Source organism: Pelodiscus sinensis, chromosome 7 (genome assembly GCF_052426305.1).
Source record: "Pelodiscus sinensis isolate ZL-2025 chromosome 7, ASM5242630v1, whole genome shotgun sequence".
Taxonomy (NCBI): domain Eukaryota; kingdom Metazoa; phylum Chordata; order Testudines; family Trionychidae; genus Pelodiscus; species Pelodiscus sinensis.
In genome coordinates, this window is record NC_143058.1 from 29,647,049 (window position 1) to 29,664,628 (window position 17,580).

Here is a 17,580-nt window from a genome sequence, read left to right on the forward strand (position 1 = left end):
GATTATTCAGGGGTATTTAACTTAATGGAAGCCAGTGCCTGATGTGTATTCATCCAAAGCCACCCATCCCAAAAACATAATTGATATTTGCTGCATGGAATTTTTGCCTACAATATTTTGTTCAAACCTCAAACAAAATTGACAGTTCAGGCAAAGGTATATATTAAAACTTTAAAATAGTTGTATTACTTTCCTTTCTTATCAACACATTATGGCTACGTCTACACTGGCCCCTTTTCCGAAAGGGGCATGTTAATTTCACAGGTCGTAATAGGGAAATCCGCAGGGGATTTAAATATCCCCCGCGGCATTTAAATAAAAATGTCCGCCGTTTTTTTCCGGCTTTTAGAAAAGCCGGAAAAGAGCGTCTACACTGGCCCCGATCCTCCGGAAAAAAAAAGCCCTTTTCCGGAGGATCTTATTCCTACTTCATAGTATAAGATCCTCCGGAAAAGGGCTTTTTTTCCGGAGGATCGGGGCCAGTGTAGACGCTCTTTTCCAGCTTTTCTAAAAGCCGGAAAAAAGCGGCGGACATTTTTATTTAAATGCCGCGGGGGATATTTAAATCCCCCGCGGATTTCCCTATTACGACCTGTGAAATTAACATGCCCCTTTCGGAAAAGGGGCCAGTGTAGACGAGCCCTATGTGTTTAACTAGACAGTCAATATGGTGATCTAGATGTTATGAGATAAATAGATGTTATGAATGTTAAATAGATAGAGAACAAGTCCATGTTGTTTACATCTTGGGTCAGAATCACTGCTAGCATAAGGCATGACATTCTATTGGCTTCAAAGAACAAACTGAGAGAGGAATGTCTCTGATTCCAGATACATTTACCTGGGCTATTCTGTTTCATGAATGTTGCACCCATTAGTCATGCATTATGCTGAGCAAACAAATCATAATACTTCATCTACATTCTAAAATACTAAGTAGTTCACAATAAAAATACTAAATCTGTAATTACATTAGAACCAGGAACACCTTGATGAGAGTTCTAAAACAGGGAAGGCTAAAAATGATGGCTGCGAGTGGCAATGTTCATTTCAATAACAGTACATGTATTTAATTAAAGATCTTACATTGCTGATGTTCAAAGCATTGACTTTGGACTGCAGCATCTGAGGGGTGTCAGCAGGCAGGGTGAACTGTGTCTTCTCTTTATCCCAGGCTTCACGATAGAGAGGCTAATGAGAAAGTAAAGACAGATTTATTCTGTAACGGTGTGCAAGATGCTATACCGGGGTGGCCAACCCATTCTGGACAAAGAGCCAAGATAGCAGTGGATCCAGTGTGAAGAGCTGGGGCAAAGTTGTCAAGAAAAAAAAAACCTCTGCCCCTTTAAGAAAACGCATTTTGAGGCTTTTTGGCCACAGAAGGCTCCCACCTCCCGCCACTATGTTTAATTCTGCATCTTTCATGGCCACGCTGGACGACTCCCCTGCCCAGGTCAGCACAGGGAGCTGGGAGGAGAGGGCCATGTTTGGAGGGGGTAGGGGTGATTTAAAGCCACGGAGGGCGGGGGGTCTTCATGAGCTGTACCCGGGGGAGAAGGGAAGAGCCCCATGTGGCTCGCAAGCCTCGGGTTGGCCACGGCTTTGCTATATACTGTTACTTTCAATTTAATTGATCTCATGGTATAAATTATAATGTATGTTAGGATTATCCTTTCTGAATGTTTAATACAGGTGAAGGATCAAAAAAAGGTTTGTATGAATGCAGAAAAACGTATGAGATCATAAAAGTTAGCTTACCTCACTGATCTGCTTAGAATTAACCTTAGCCAGAACGACTGGTAGTGAGTCAACAATGCTGGTAAATTTCAGCTCATCTGGCCGCTGACGGTATAATCTGTCATTCATGAGCTCCTGGGCTTTCTTCACTCTATCCACATCCACTGAGCCCTCTGGCATCCAGCCAATGCCACGCAGCCATTCCAGGTCTGACTTGTACACATTCTACAAAAACAAACGTATGTATGTATGTATATAATAATTACAGGAAAAAAATTCAGATACAAAAGCTAATCTGTCCCCTTTGCATCCAAGAAATAGAGCAGAATTAGGATGGCATCCCCATCACTGTAATTTTTCAGGCAACTGGGAAATTCAAATAAAGTTTTGCAATTCCAACTATGACTACATATTCAACTATACATGCTTTACCCACAGTTCAATTTGGGCTCCCCCAAAGAGACTGGAATTTAGAGAAAGGCAAATTTATGTATTCTAGACTGCTCTCATCTGAAGAGGAAGCATCAATGGCTTCACAAGCCTTCACCACTAATACATTTGCACATGGAGCTATTAACTGGCAAGCTTCATCATGGGAAATGGATGCACAAATTAAGCTAAACATTACAAAATTCTTTGGTGTTAATCCTGTTAGCCCTAACTCTGTGTGTATCAGAGATCCTAAGGTTGTGTTCCAGTGTAAGTGGGAGTAAAGTCTATAAGTGGGAGGAAGCAACATTTAACACTAGGCACAGAACTTTTCACTAAGTGGAACTCTCAAGCTACTTGTGCATTCTCTCGTAGGATACTTCTACACTAACTCGTTAGTTCGAGCTAGGTAGGGTAATGAGGGCAAGCGGAGTTGCAAATGAAGCCCGGGATTTAAATATCCCAGGCTTCATTTGCATGTTCCCAGGCACCGCCATTTTTAAATCCCCCTTAGTCCGAACTCCAGATGTGAGCAGAGAATGGGTATGTCAAAGGAGTCATCTACTATGCAATTCACTCTTTGGTCTTACTCTTCCAAATAATCAAGACTAACTTGGCAGCTGCATACCAGTATATACATTTTTAATATAGAATTGGGTTTCCCTAGTTACACATAAAACGTTCTGCACTTGCAATATTTGAAAGTAAGCCTTTTGCATGCACATTTGCACTCTTAAATTGACTGGAAAACAAGTAGATCAGGTCAGGAATTTTCCATCAGAATGATTTTCTGATGGAAAATGCTCTTTTCATATGCTCAAAAAAATTCTGTGGGGAAATTTAAATTTTGCTGACAAATTTTGATTCTCCATCAGAAGAATTGAAATGACAGCTCCCTGAGTACCTGCCTGGAAGGCTTTGGAGAATTTCACTTTTTGCCTGGGGGAAAGAAAGTGAAATTGAAAAGAACCTACTAAGTAGGGGCAGGAATCAGAGAAATTCTGTTTTGGTTCTCACTACATGTTATTTTTCTTGAAATTCCTTCCTGTGAAAAATTTCACATTTGATTTTTCATCCTGATTTGGAGCAAAAACATATTTTATGGAGGACCAAGTACATAATGGGTAAATTTTATTCTAAAATGTTTGAAGAGATATTTGCACACACATGCATATAAAAGATTTATTTTACATTTGTTTTTACTCACATCACTCTGCAACTCATAGGCTTTCTTAGCTTGGATCACATCATTCTGATCTGGCAGACATGTCCACTGGTGTAGATAATGACGGTAATCAACATCACTGACCAGTTCCTGACATTTCTTGGCCTGCACAATTCCCAACATGTCCACTGGGCTACTGAATTTGGTCTTCCATTTCTCAAAATGTTTCTTGTACACTCTGTCACTCTGGAGCTTTGCAGCATGAATAGACCACATCATCTTTGGATCATCCTGTACAGTGCGGGCTCCTATATGGTGACCTCTCTGTTTCTCATAAGCTTCTTTATATTTATACTGTTAAAACCAGAAACAGAGTTCTGTTATGTTTTACATATTCAAGAAAAAACAATTAGCGGACCAAATTCTCAGATGCATAATTCAGCTTTGTGTATATTAACGTCAAAGCACTGCAGCAGGGCCAATTTAAATCAGCTCTGACTATGGCCTACTTAACGTAACTAGTTCCCTGTCAGTGATATTATGTGATGTATAATAATAATTATATCAATATTTATATTGATATTTTAGGTTTGTTTATGTCAATAATTTTAATGTTACACTCTTCAGTGTGTGGTAGGATATTTTTCTGCCCTTATCTGTATCAATGGTATGAATTTTTGTGGACTTTTATAACCATAATTTGATATACTTTTATTTTTAATGATTTATTAATTTATTCCTATGTTTTTTCTTTTGAAAGAATGCATATTTAATTATTTCACAAAAGTACTGAAAATAAAATGAGAAAATCCCTTAGTATAAAGTTAAAATTATATAAAGTTTAGGAGAAGCACGTACATCACTAGCAATATCTCTTGATGTCTTTGCACTTCGAATAGGAATTGCATCTGCTCTTATATCATAATCCCTCATCTTGGACTCTTCCCAACCTTGGGTGTAAAGTTTCTAAAGAGTGAAAAACAAAATATATGAGATGACAACACATAAAATACAAGCTATGATTTGGACTTATACATAAAAAGAAACCAGACATTAAAAGAGGTTCTTTTTTAATTTCTGATCTTGAATTTGTTTGATATGTCTTTTAAAATATACTTACCTGGCTAACGTTAGCAGAATTAGCTTTTGCCAGTAAAATTTCTGGGGTGTCCGGCATGACATGAATTGCGGTTTTGTCAGCATTCCAAGCTTCTGTGTATAAACGCTATGGAAGGAGGAAAACAACGAAACATTTAAATAAACACACAGTTTTCGCAGTGGAAGGCTTTTATACTTTAAATATATAATGTTTTCAAAGGAAAACTAATTGAGTTTGTAAGAGAATGTACTCCCGTGTGTCTAGATATCAAATACTTTTATCTGTCAGCCTGTAGTAGCCTAAGTACAGTTGAACAATGCATTTAGCACAATTTACCTACTGATGATCTAATGCCAATGGAAAGATTCCCATTGATTTTGATGAGTTTTGGATAAGGTCCCTCGTAAATACAATTGTGGCTTTTGGGATGAAACTCTAAAAAAGTCAAAGGAATGGAATACATATGCACTGCTTGCTTGTGCACAAATAATTCTGCACACCTTGAGAAAAATTCAGTAAAACTAAAAGCAGCAATTAGCAAAAGTCTACAAAACCAAAGCCTTGAACCAGAATGGCCTCTAAATAGCCAACTCCTGAATGCACACCTCCAAAACTAAGACTCACCCATTTAAAATGCCCTAATAAATCAACAGGGATAGTTTGAGCAAACCTTTAATACTCTGATTCACTGTGATCTCCAAATGGGCTCCTCTTTCTCATTATGCTGCAATCTGTTCTGCCCCATTAATGGTCTGATTCAGTATAGGCTGGGAGGCTATAGTGGGAGAAGGATTGTATCTGGGGTTCTCTAGGGTATATTTTACTCTACCCAGGCTACTATAAATGGGAGGAAGCCTTAATCCCTAGGGCCTGGTCTACACTAAGGGATAAATTTAAATTAAGATGCACAACTTCAGCTACATTAAGTGTGTAGCTTAAGTGGAAGTATCTTAACTCAAATTTTGGCACCATCCACACTGCAGGAAGTCAAAGGGAGCACACTCTCCCTTCAACTTCCCTTACTTCTCATAGAAGCAGAACTACCAGCATCGATGGGCGTGTCCTGTCAGTTCGAATTCGTGGGTCTTCACTAGACTTACTAATTCAAACCCCAGAAGATCAAGTGCAGCTGCTTTTGATCTTATCTGTACTGTGGACACGGCCTTGGGGATAAAAGCTCTCGCTGTGGAGTTCTCAGTCAGCACAGGGAAGCTAGAGTTCCAGTCTACACCATACAGCACAAGAGCATGCATAGCAGATATCTCACTATTCTATATATATGTACATATAGCCATACTCATCACTGTAGTATCTGAGCACCTTCTGGAAATGCATTCAGCAATGCGCTGCTTAGCATTCCACCTTGTGGCAGGTGGATGAGCCCCACATGCCTTAATCAGAAACACAAAATCTGCACTTTTGGCAACACTGTCTGAAATGGTTCTGCAATCTGCAAACAGTCTCAGCCTTAGGTGCTGGAACCAGGAGTGGGGGAGGAGCTGCAGCACTTCCTGACTTGAAGTGTTTTTCATTATACACAGGATTTACAATCTGGTTCAATGGCTCACAGCACCCTTACTATAAACATTGTCCCAGCTCCCTTGGCCTCCATAAAGGAGTTCCGCCATAAATTGAGTTGAGAGAGATTTTAAAAATGAATAAACCCTATACAACACTGCCAATCAGAAACTGGCGGGGAGAGGAAGGGATAGAAAATCATCATCAATTTTATTTCCATTTTTCATCAACATTTGATTTTGGTGCAATGTTCTGACCAGCTCTAATAGGCAGCCTGTGCAGATAACAGAGAACTGGGCTAATTCCAGTGCAGAGGCCTTGTACACAGTCCTAGGCAACACTTAGGCCGTGTCCAGACTCAGGGTTTTTTTCGGGAAAAGTAGCCTTTTCCCGAAAAAACTTCCCCTGCATCCAGACTCAAGCCGCGTTCTTTCGAAATTATTTCAAAAGAACGCGGCTTTTCTTTCGATGGCGGTAAACCTCATTTCACGAGGAAGAACGCCTTCTTTCGAAAGTTCCTCTTTCGAAAGAAGGCGTTCTTCAATGTAAAGAGGCCGTCTTCGAAAGAGAGCATCCAGACTCGCTGGGTGCTCTCTTTCGAAAAAGCGGATTTCTCTTTCGAAAGATCCGCCTGCAGTCTAGACGCGATCTTTCGAAAGAGGCTCTTTCGAAAGATGCTTTCGAAAGAGCCTCTTTCGAAAGAAGCCTGCAGTCTAGACATAGCCTTAGTTTCAACTTACGGCCACAACACACGGAGCCTAACATGTGTGGCATGTCACAAGTGGAACCTAGGCTCTGGAGAAAACACCCTTCTCTGTGAGATCAATACTTCACCAATAAGCCACTGTGCTCTGTATTAATTGAAGTTTTCAAATGATTTAAAGTATAGCTGCACATACAATGCATTAAAGAACTCCAGTTTGGGGGAGGAATTCAGGGATATCCTACATCTGAAAGAAGAGGGGCCAACCTTCTTACCGAGTACAAAGGATCTGAAGAACTATTGGTAACTACTGCTAGCTCACAATGGCTGCCATCTGATATTTTGCTTCTCTGAGCACTTCCACTTCCAGCCAAAGCACATGGCCCATTCCACCAACCAATAAAAGTTAATAATACTTGTGATTTTTTCTGGGAGACTCACCTTGTTCATTGTCTCAGCATTTTGCTTTGCCAAAACCAACTCCAGGGAATCTGTCACACTGGTAAATTTGATTTTGTCTGGTGGCTGGCGGTATTGCTTTTCACTCAGGATTTCTCCAGCTCTCTTAACCTTCTCAACATCCATAGAACCAATGGGGACCCAGCCTGTACCCTTCAGCCATTCCAGGTCTGATTTGTAAACAGTCTAAAATTTAATTAAAGTTTCAGACATTTGCAGGAAAAATCATAAGAAAATATGAATAAATGCAACTGACGTACATACCATTCACTTCATGTAACATTATCACCTACAAAATGGTCATTTATTTCTGACTTTTATTCTCACAAGGTGGAAAAAATAATTATTACACAGTGCAATGGGAATGGCAAAATGGAAGGACTCATTAGACGTATTAGTAGGGCACCAATCATAGAGCTAAGATGAAGAAAACAGCAAAGATTTGGCAATAAAGGATCAGTAATAGGATATGGGACATTTCACTTTTCAATGGCCAGTAAAGGCAGAAGCAACGAAAGAGTCTGCTGCACTGGAGGAGAGGAGGAGAAAATGGGGCCACCCTTTCCCTGGATTCATTAATGCATAAGGGAGTTACCCCTCCAGTTTGGGGGCACTAGGACTCAGACAATGCCTGTCCCAATTGTCTCCCCACCTCCATATCATCATCACCAGTGAGGTGAAGAGACGAGACATTCAGAGATTCTAGCTGATAGGGGACGAAGCAGCCAAAGTAAGGACCTTTGTATTTCTGGACATTCAGAAAACTTTCTCTGGCCTGTGCTGCCTGTCTGTTTGCTCCAACCCACTCCCTCCATCTCCTGCCCAATCTTTTCATCTCAGCTTCATTTCACACCTGCCCCCTCTCACCTGCCCTATCCTCTTGACCCCTTCTCTTCCCTTTTGATGTAGTTGATACCCTATAGAATTTGCCACCATCTCATTTTGAATCTGCTTATGTGTTCTGTCTCTTTTCCTACCCTGTTTCTCTCTTGTCTGTTTAGAAGGTAAGCTCTTCTGGTCAAGGACCGTCTGCTACTCTGCCTTGTTACAGCACATAGCACAATGGGGCTCCAATCTTCGTTGGCCATGGGCACTACTGTAATAAACATGTTAAACAAGCATCTATGCAGGCATGTCAGGGTAGAATTGAACCTTTTACACATATTACACATACTGCGTACTCACATCACTCTGCAGCTCATAGGCTTTCTTGGCCTGGATGACATCATTCTGGTCTGGAAGACACGTCCACTGGTGCAGATAACTGCGGTAATCGACATCACTGACCAGTGTCTGACATATCTTGGCCTGCACGATTCCCAGCATGTCCACGGGGGTATTATACTTGGTCTTCCATTTCTCAAAATCTTTCTTATACTCACGGTCACTCTGGATCTTGGCCACATGCATAGACCACATCATCTTGGGATCATCCTGGATGTTGCGGGCTCCCACATGGTGGCCAAGCTGCTTGCGATACCCTTCTTTATATTTGTACTAAAATAAAATATATTTGTATTACTCTAATATTGTAAAACAGCAGTTTATATGTTCTCCAATAGTCTATTTTGCTCATTTTGTTTAGAAGAAAAAGAAAAATCATTTAAGGTACTCTGCATCTTGCATCTCTATAAACAGATTACTACTCAATTTACTTACTTAATCCCTTACAACCATGTACTTACTATCTTGTTAGTGGTCCCACAGCCTTTTCATTTTTAGGATATACTCTTCCCTTAATAATTATACCACACAACATCTGATGGCAATTAATATCAACTCGCACCTTTATTCACAGTTTAATTAGGGATGCCAAAGACAAAACCAGCCTGGAGAGTGAACAACCTTCTAATCACTCACTGGTATTGCCCTAGGCAGAGCAGTGAAAGGAAAACTCTATTGCATATGCCACTGCCATATCTGTTTCATGGATGTCTTCAGTCACATGGATTTTCAATACAGAAACTGTTCATAAGCACTACAATCTTCTCATGGCAGAAAACGATGATCATTTAGGACTGTAATTTTTTCTGGGGGGTCTTTAATTCTTATCTTAAAAAGTAGCAAATTGGTACTTTATGTAATCTCATTATGGGCCTGATCCAACACCCATTGTACTCCATGGAAATATTTCAATGGGCATAGGACTAGACTTTATATTATTTATTTTATCACTGCAATGCATATGTCTAAAGCATCCATCACTGTAGATCTTGATATGGTCCTTTCTTTTTATACGCAAGAAGCATACACTATAATTACAGGTTAGCAAGAGAATCTATTGTACATTTTAAAAGCATTTACATATGGAAAAAATTTAGAGCACAAATTCTGAGCTGTTTTCCATAAGAAACATAATTCTGTAGACATAACAAAAAGGCTACGTACTTCACTGGCAATATTTCTGGATGCCTTGGCAGCCTGGATTGGAATGGCATCAAGACGCAAGTCATAACCTCTCTTCTTCAATTCCTCCAAAGGAAGTTTGTATAATTTCTATGAGAAAGGAGATTGTTTATATTTTTATCTCATTAACCATGCACTTTATGTACCTCCTTTGTAGTTTTGCCTGTTACATTTTCATATAAAAAAATCCCATTACACCACTAGAAAACATCATTAATGTTCATAATGGGTAAACCTGATTTAAATATAACCCATAGCAACTTATTTAGACAGAAGAAAAATACCAATTTCCAACATTTTCTCGTACAAATCTGGCAGCAGTGAAGGAGTGAAAAGCAGGGATGGTGGGAGTCTACCACAGAAATGGGGTGGAAAGTGTTCCCAGGTGCTAAGTTTTGCCCTGTTCAGATTCCCATTATTTCCTGAGAAACTTTGTTTTCACATGGACATTTTGGCAAAATGAAAGCAAGGAGTTTCCCAAAGTGCTATTTACAAATGTCAAGGGTGTACTGCAGTATAAGGCCCTAGTTTAATGCTAATAGTATTTCTGGAAATCATAAGCAAGCCACCAAGAAGATCATTTAAATTATAGCAAAAACCTGTTGTTATTAACATTGGTGACCACACGTGGAACTCTACAGATAAGCAGCAGGATCATATTCACTGAAAAGGCAGCGATGAAAAAACTGTATTGTCCCGAGCTCATTATTTCATCCTCTCAGCATTTTACTTTGACCTACCTCACTGTAGTTCATTCGGTTGAGTTTTGCTAGCATGATTTCTGGAGTGTCGGGCATGACATGGATTTCTGTTTTGTCTTTGTTCCATGCTTCGGTGTATAAGCGCTAAGAAAGAACAGAGGAAGAGACTATGGTTATTATTTCTAAATAGAAATGAAATGTGTAATTCAGTAATAAACTACAGTAACTATCTATCCACCTTGCCATCATTACTCTGGCAAAACTCCTATTATAAGCAAAGGGAATTTATATGAAGAGAAACAACAAGGCGTCCAGTGGCATTTTAAAGACATTTATTAGGGCATAAGCTTTTGTGAGATACAACTCACATGTCTCTCAAAAAAGCTAATGCCCCAATAAATTTGTTAGTGCCACCAGACTCCTTGTTTTTGCTGAAATGGACTAATATGGCTACCCCTCTCAAACCTGTCATTATATGAGGAGAAGCACTAATATTTGGATCAACATTTAGAAATTAATCACATCAGTTTACAATAATAAAAAGTTGAGATAATCCTAAAGTGTCTGATGAGCTATGGCAGCTGACCACACATATATGCCAAAAATGTGCATTGTGATATTCAGAATAATCTTAGTAAATTGATGTTTGCTTTACATGTCCTCATTTGTGCTTAATAAGATAGGTTCTATGTACTGCTTTGCAAACTTATTCTATTATTTCAGGACTTCAGCATTACTTTGAATCACAGTACTCCTAATTTTATGTCTTTAATAGTGAGCAGCACAGCATAGATATGTTATTCACCAAATCATTACTCACCTTATTCATTGTCTCTGCATTATGCTTGGCCAAGACCATTTCTAGAGAATCTGTTACACTAGTAAATTTGAATGTGTCTGGAGGCTGACGATATATTTTATCACTCAAGATCTCTCCAGCTTTCTTGGCTTTTTCTATGTCCAGGGAACCAATTGGAACCCAACCAATGCCTCTCAGCCACTGGAGATCTGACTTGTAGTAATTCTATTAACAATAAATAGAAAAGCAATTCTTTAGTTCATTTTCCCAGATTACCATCCCAGTATGTTTTATCAAAATTTTATAATTACTGAATAGCTAGCTAGCTGTGACTAAAACACACAGCATATGAAAAGTGGAAAAAAGATATTGTATAGTAAAATATCAATTTGGGTTAGCATTCAGGGGTGAAATACTGGTCCACTGAAGTAAATTAAAAACTACTATTTCATCATTGCAAAGCAATACTATACAAAAGAGCTACAGTTAGAACTCATCTCAAGTATTTCTTTCCAAAGTTGAACTCTGAGACCCAAAGAATGCTATCCATCTACTCTAAGTGTTTGATTTTTATCAACATCCTTTTCTTGTATCTCTGTTCTCATCCTTTTATATGCACTCCTCCTGTTCCCTACTCTCCACTACAGCAACATTCCAGAATATGCCCTTTGCCTCTAGACTTTGTACCTTCCTCAATTCCACCTTGTTACAACCTGCCATTTACTATGCATCATCATGCATATTTATTTGACTCAGGCTCCTTTCCAGTTACAACATTCTTATTGTGACACTGCTTGTTGGGATTCACAATTTCAGCCCTAGTGATAGAACTGAAAGGCATGAAGCTTAGCAGTTTTGCTTTGCTGGTGTCTGTATGAAATGTTCTTTGATATATTTATTTGTACAGGTTCATCCTTTACTCATTCCTCATTTCACTTCAAGATCCAGGTTTGAATAAAACCAAAATCTCAAAATAGTGAATCTTAGCTGAAACCACTGCATTTCACCTGGCTTAAAACCATGAGCAATTAAGAATTTCACATAATTTCAATAATAAATCATATATGGGGAAAATGTGCTTAAACTGGGTCCTGGTTTCACTTACAAATTTCAACACATTAAGGAATCTTTTAATGAATTTAATCTGAGTTTCCTTTAGTAAAAAAAATCTGTAAAAATACTAGATTAGCTCTGCTGTCACCTGTACGTGACATCATTTTCACTTAGGCTACGTCTAGACTTCAAGCCCCTTTTGAAAGAGGCTTTTTCGAAAGAATCTTTTGAAAAAGCCTCTTTCGAAAGAGAGCGTCTAGATTTCAACCACTTCTTTCAAAAAAGCGAGCCACTTTTTCGAAAGAGAGCATTCAGGCAGTCTGGATACTCTCTTTCGAAAAAGCCCTGTTTGTATTCAAGAACGCCTTTTTTTCGAAAGAGCATTTTCAAAAAAAGGCATTCTTACTCGTAAAATGAGGTTTACCGCAGTTGAAAAAGCTGCCCAGTTCTTTCGATTTAATTTCGAAAGAACTCAGTGGCAGTCTAGACGCAGGTGAAGTTTTTTCGAAAAAAGGCCACTTTTTTTAAAAAAAAACCTGTGGTCTAGACACACCCTTAGGGTACAGTATGAAATACAGATATCTATTGGAACTTACATCACTCTGTAGATCATAGGCTTTTCTAGCATGGATGACATCATTCTGGTCTGGTAGACATGTCCATTGGTGCAGATGACGTCTATAATCAACATCACTGACTTGCTCCTGACACTTCTTGGCCAGCACTATTCCTAGCATGTCCACTGGTGTAGTGTATTTGGTCTTCCATTTCTCAAAATCTTTCTTGTACTCTCTGTCACTCTGGATCTTGGCCACATGCATAGACCATGTCATCTTGGGATCATCTTGGATGTTGCGGGCTCCCACATGGTGGCCAAGCTGCTTGCGATACCCTTCTTTGTATTTGTACTAAAAAATGCAAAATATAATGTTCCTTTAATTAATAATGTTTTGACTATTAATTTTGAATAATTCTAACATGAAACACTCCAAAAATTATTTATAAACCATAGGTGTTAGAAAGCTTTCAAGGTATTTTATTGGAGTGAAGTCATAGGTTTACATTCTAGGCAACCAGATTGTGAATTTGGACTTTAAATGGGACAGACATTCGGATATAAAGAATTATTAAAATTACTTTTTTTAATGTTAAAGAGAAATAATTGTGACATGCATGTACTATGTTTTTTTAAATAATTAATTAATGGAATATATTTTCCCCCCTAAAACTATCTAATACAACAAACCTTTACCTTTACTAAAGGTGACCAAACTTACTGACCTCTGAGATGCATATAACAATCTTTACAAGTTCAAGAGCTGGGGCACTCCTTCCATGGCCTGGGTCTTCAGCCCCATGGCAAAATGATGGGACTAGGGATTTCTGCCCTACAGGTAGGGGGCTTTTGGAGCATCAGGCCCAAGGAAGATGGCTGCTGGCACTTGAGACTTCAGCCCTGTGGCAAAGGGGGTCTTGAGGCTTCAACCCCATAGGAGGCACCTGTCATGGCTCAGGGTTTCAGCTCCACTTATGCTGAAGCTCCCAAGCTCTGTGGGAGGACCCTATGGTGCTAAAGCCTTGAGACCCACCTCCCTGTTGGCAGCAGCCAGAGGTGACTTGTCCCTGATTTTTTCCAGGGTTTGCTGGTGCTGTTCAGTCACATGGTGCCTCTGGGTCCCCTGCCTGCACAGCAGCTGCTGGAGCCAACAAGCTGTGGCCATGAGAAAAGGCAGCAGCACACAGTTAGGAACTGCAGGGAGAACTGCCTATCCTCAAGGAAGTACCAGCTGGGAGCTCCAGGGAGGGACTGCTGAGGGTGAGAAGGTGCATGCCTGGGGGAATATAATTCAAGCTGTTGGGGGGAGCACAAACCATTAAATTGCGCCCCCCTCCTTCTCAGCAAAGCACCCATCATCTCTGGCAGAAGCCCCTAATCTAATTATACTGCAAAGCAGAAGCTCTGAGCACCCCTTCCTCCACTGTCTGGTAGGCAGAAAACAGGTGGAGTGTGTACGTACTCGGGCCCTGTGAGCCACTCTTTAATGGTAAAAGAGCCACATACAGCTCATGAGCTGTAGTTTGGCCACCCCTGATTGTCACTGTTCATGTAGCATCTCTAAGTATTTTAATTTGTAATTATTTTTATTTTCAAATGTAAAATGTTTAACTATATACACTACAGTTTTACCACATGTAAACCACATCTTCATTGTTGAATTAACCCCCCTTTTGCAGAATGTACAGAATGTAAAGGTCCAGTGTAAATAAGCAGAGAAACAAAGAGCAGTTTCTTACATCACTGGCAATATCTCTGGATGCTTTGGCACTCTTGATGGGAATAGCATCAATTCGCAAGTCATAGCCTCTCTTCTTTGCCTCTTCCATGGCAAGTTTATACAGACTCTAGGAAATAAACTAAACAGAGTTAAATTCTCATAGCTGGACTTTGCATTTTACCTTCTCTGCAAAGGAGAAAATGCAGACAACTAGAAGAATTACCATATGATCAATTAAATGCTAACAATCTAATTTTTTTTAACAGAGCCACATCATCAACTGATGTAAATTTGGATCAGCTGAGAAGCTATGCCAGAGTCTAGCTAATGGTTACACCATTTGTCTATCTTCTTTAACTGATGTCTAGTAGAATACATTTGTACAGATCACACTTATGGTGACCACTCTGCCACAATTAATGGATCTTAATTTCTAAAACAACAACCGTCTGGTGCTTACATATTTGCCTTTCATTTACACTAACCAGACAGATTTTAGATTTTAATAATTCAAATTTCAGAATCAAGTCAGTCCAGAGAAGAGCAACAAAAATGATTAAATGTCTAGAAAACATGATCTATGTATGAAGAGTAAAAGAACTGGGTTTGGATTTTTTTGGAAAAGAGAAGACTGAGAAGGGATATGATAGCACCTTTCAAGTACCTAAAAGGATGTTACAAAAAGAAGGGAGAAAAATTATACTCCTTAATCTCTGATGATAGGACAAAAAGCAATAGGTTTACATTGGAGCAAGGGAGGTTTAGGTTGGACATTAGAAAAACTTCCTAACTGTCAGGGTGGTTAAGCACTGGAATAAATTGCCTAGGGAGGTTGTGGAATCTCTTTCATTAGAGATATTTAAGAGCAGGTTAGGTAAAAATCTATCAGGGATGATCGAGATGGTGTTTGGTCCTGCCATGAGTGCAAGGGACTGGATTTGGTGACCTCTCAAAGTCCCTTCCAGTTCTAGTATTCTGTGATTTTATAATTATTTGTTTGATGATGCAAGATGAATGTCACACCTGTCTAGCACTAATACTTTTAAGAGGAGTCCTCAGCAATTCACTGGAAAATCCATTTATGGACCCTTAGTTCACACTGGTGATCACTTAGCAAGAGATTAATCCCACTGCAGTCAGCAGGACTCTTCCCAGAACAGTGTTCACCAACATGAAGGTTCCACAATGAAGCCCAAGGAGGTTGACATATTGGTACGTAAATGTTAAAACTATTTGCAATAATTTTCCTGGGTTATTTCAAGTTTGCTGTGCTTTTGCTCACCTGGCTATAGTTGACCTTGTTCTGTCTTGCCAGCATAATCTCTGGAGTGTCGGGCATCATGTGGATTTGAGTCTTGTCTTTATCCCACACCTCAGTATATAAATGCTACAAATGGAATGACAAATGTTTAACAAACGATTTATTAACCAATAGTGATCAACATATGAAGACCTCATAAAACATAAAAGATTTTAATAACATTACTTGAAAACTCTAAAATAATCATGTAATATTTATTACATTCACACTAACCTCTTTGCAAGCCAAGATTCGAAAATTTAAAAAAACATGTGCCTGAGTTGCAGGATTTTTAATGGAGAATACTCAGGCTCTAGCTTAGTTTGTACTCTCCCTGAGTGTAGGGACTAACAAAAACTTCAGTGAAGTCAATTGAAAGATTCTCATTGACATTAACAGGGAGTGAATCAGGACCACAATGCGTAGGCAATTATTGAGGCCTTGAATAGTATGACAAATTATTTTACTATATGGACATTTTCAGGGACAATTAGTTCATAGATTTTTTTACTAATTGTTATTACAAATGTCTGGAACTAGAGCTAATTGATAGCTTATACCAATACTATATTTTATTATGCAATTTGTTATCTCTAATGGTTTGTAAAACTAGTACCTTCCTCAGGACTCACCTTATTCATTGTCTCTGCATTATGCTTGGCTAAGACCATTGGCAGAGAATCCATTAGACTAGTAAATTTGAATTTGTCTGGTGGCTGACGATATATATGGTCACTAAGGATCTCTCCAGCCTTCTTGGCTTTTTCAACATCCAAGGAACCAATTGGGACCCAACCGATGCCTCTCAACCATTGAAGATCTGACTTGTAGTAATTCTATTAAGAGTAAATACAGAGGTAACTAGTTAGTTAACATTCCCAGTCAGACATCCCAGGATCTCTCATGCATGGACTTCTCTAGTCCTGTGGACTGAAAAAAACCCAACCCTCCTCAATCTCTACACCAGCTTTTAGCCAGCCTGTTATGATCTCTCCTATGAGTCCAGAGACATATTTCCTTCCCATCTTCCTCAGGTATCCTCCATCCTGCCACCTATCATGAGAAGCCTGAGAGAAAATATGTGCTTTTCACTATTCACTTGCATCAATGAGGCAGTGAATTTCAGAGGCCAGGGATTTCCATTAAGAGCACTCTGATCCAGATGTCCAAACTTACACCTGTGAATTCAGGTGCCTTAACTCAGCAGGAAGGATGAAGCTTTTCCATAATTTTTAGCAAGAAGCCATTGGAGGTATGGCTTATGCACCATTCCCTCCTCAAGTGAGATTAACAGTCAGTCAATCAATCAGCATAATTCACAGACCCAATGACCATGATTCAGACTTCATGAAGCTATAGAGAAAATAAATATAGAATAGCACTTTGTGATGGATACCAGATGGGGAGTTCCCATTAGCCAGTATCGGTGCACAATGGACCACGTAAACCACTATTCCTGGGATTTAAGATCTTCTACACCCACCAAAAGGGACAAGTATTATTCAGAAAATATAATTTACTGTGCAATAATCATTGCTGATATGATATGCTTGAAGTGCCTTCACAGAGTACTCATGGATTCATAGGCTGTGTCTACATTGGCACCCTTTTCCGGAAAAGGGATGCTAATGAGACACTTCGGAATTGCAAATGCCGCAGGGGATATTTAAATCCCCCACGGCGTTTGCAATTCTGACTGGTCTCATTAGCATCCCTTTTCCGGAAAAGGGTGCCAATGTAGACACAGCCATAGACTTTAAGGTCAGAAGGGACCATTATGATCATTTAGTCTGACCCCCTGCACAGTGCAGGCCACAGAATCTCACCCACCCCCTCCTAGAATAATCCTCTCACCTATCTCAGATATTGAAGCCTTCAAATACTTTGAAGACCCCAATATGCAGAGAATCCTCCAGCTGTGATCTGTACCCCATG

At 39.4% G+C, this 17,580-nt stretch overlaps 1 protein-coding gene across 36 annotated transcripts in view; it reads right to left on the reverse strand.

Moving 5' to 3' along the window:
• The window catches only part of NEB (nebulin), a 193,670-nt gene that overhangs the window by 89,568 nt on the left and 86,522 nt on the right, over positions 1-17,580 (reverse strand). For 35 of the 36 annotated variants that reach the window (XM_075933364.2, XM_089779722.1, XM_075933387.2 and 32 more), the window contains 14 exons: positions 16,278-16,481; positions 15,628-15,732; positions 14,365-14,472; positions 12,666-12,977; positions 11,038-11,241; positions 10,257-10,361; positions 9,499-9,606; positions 8,296-8,607; positions 7,093-7,296; positions 4,452-4,556; positions 4,190-4,297; positions 3,374-3,685; positions 1,759-1,962; positions 1,087-1,191 (listed from right to left, as the gene is read on the reverse strand). In XM_075933364.2, the coding sequence (XP_075789479.2) occupies positions 1,087-1,191; positions 1,759-1,962; positions 3,374-3,685; positions 4,190-4,297; positions 4,452-4,556; positions 7,093-7,296; positions 8,296-8,607; positions 9,499-9,606; positions 10,257-10,361; positions 11,038-11,241; positions 12,666-12,977; positions 14,365-14,472; positions 15,628-15,732; positions 16,278-16,481 (2,496 nt within the window). The remainder of the gene's footprint in view (positions 1-1,086; positions 1,192-1,758; positions 1,963-3,373; positions 3,686-4,189; positions 4,298-4,451; positions 4,557-7,092; positions 7,297-8,295; positions 8,608-9,498; positions 9,607-10,256; positions 10,362-11,037; positions 11,242-12,665; positions 12,978-14,364; positions 14,473-15,627; positions 15,733-16,277; positions 16,482-17,580) is intronic. The other variant, XM_075933388.2, reaches the window with a different exon arrangement.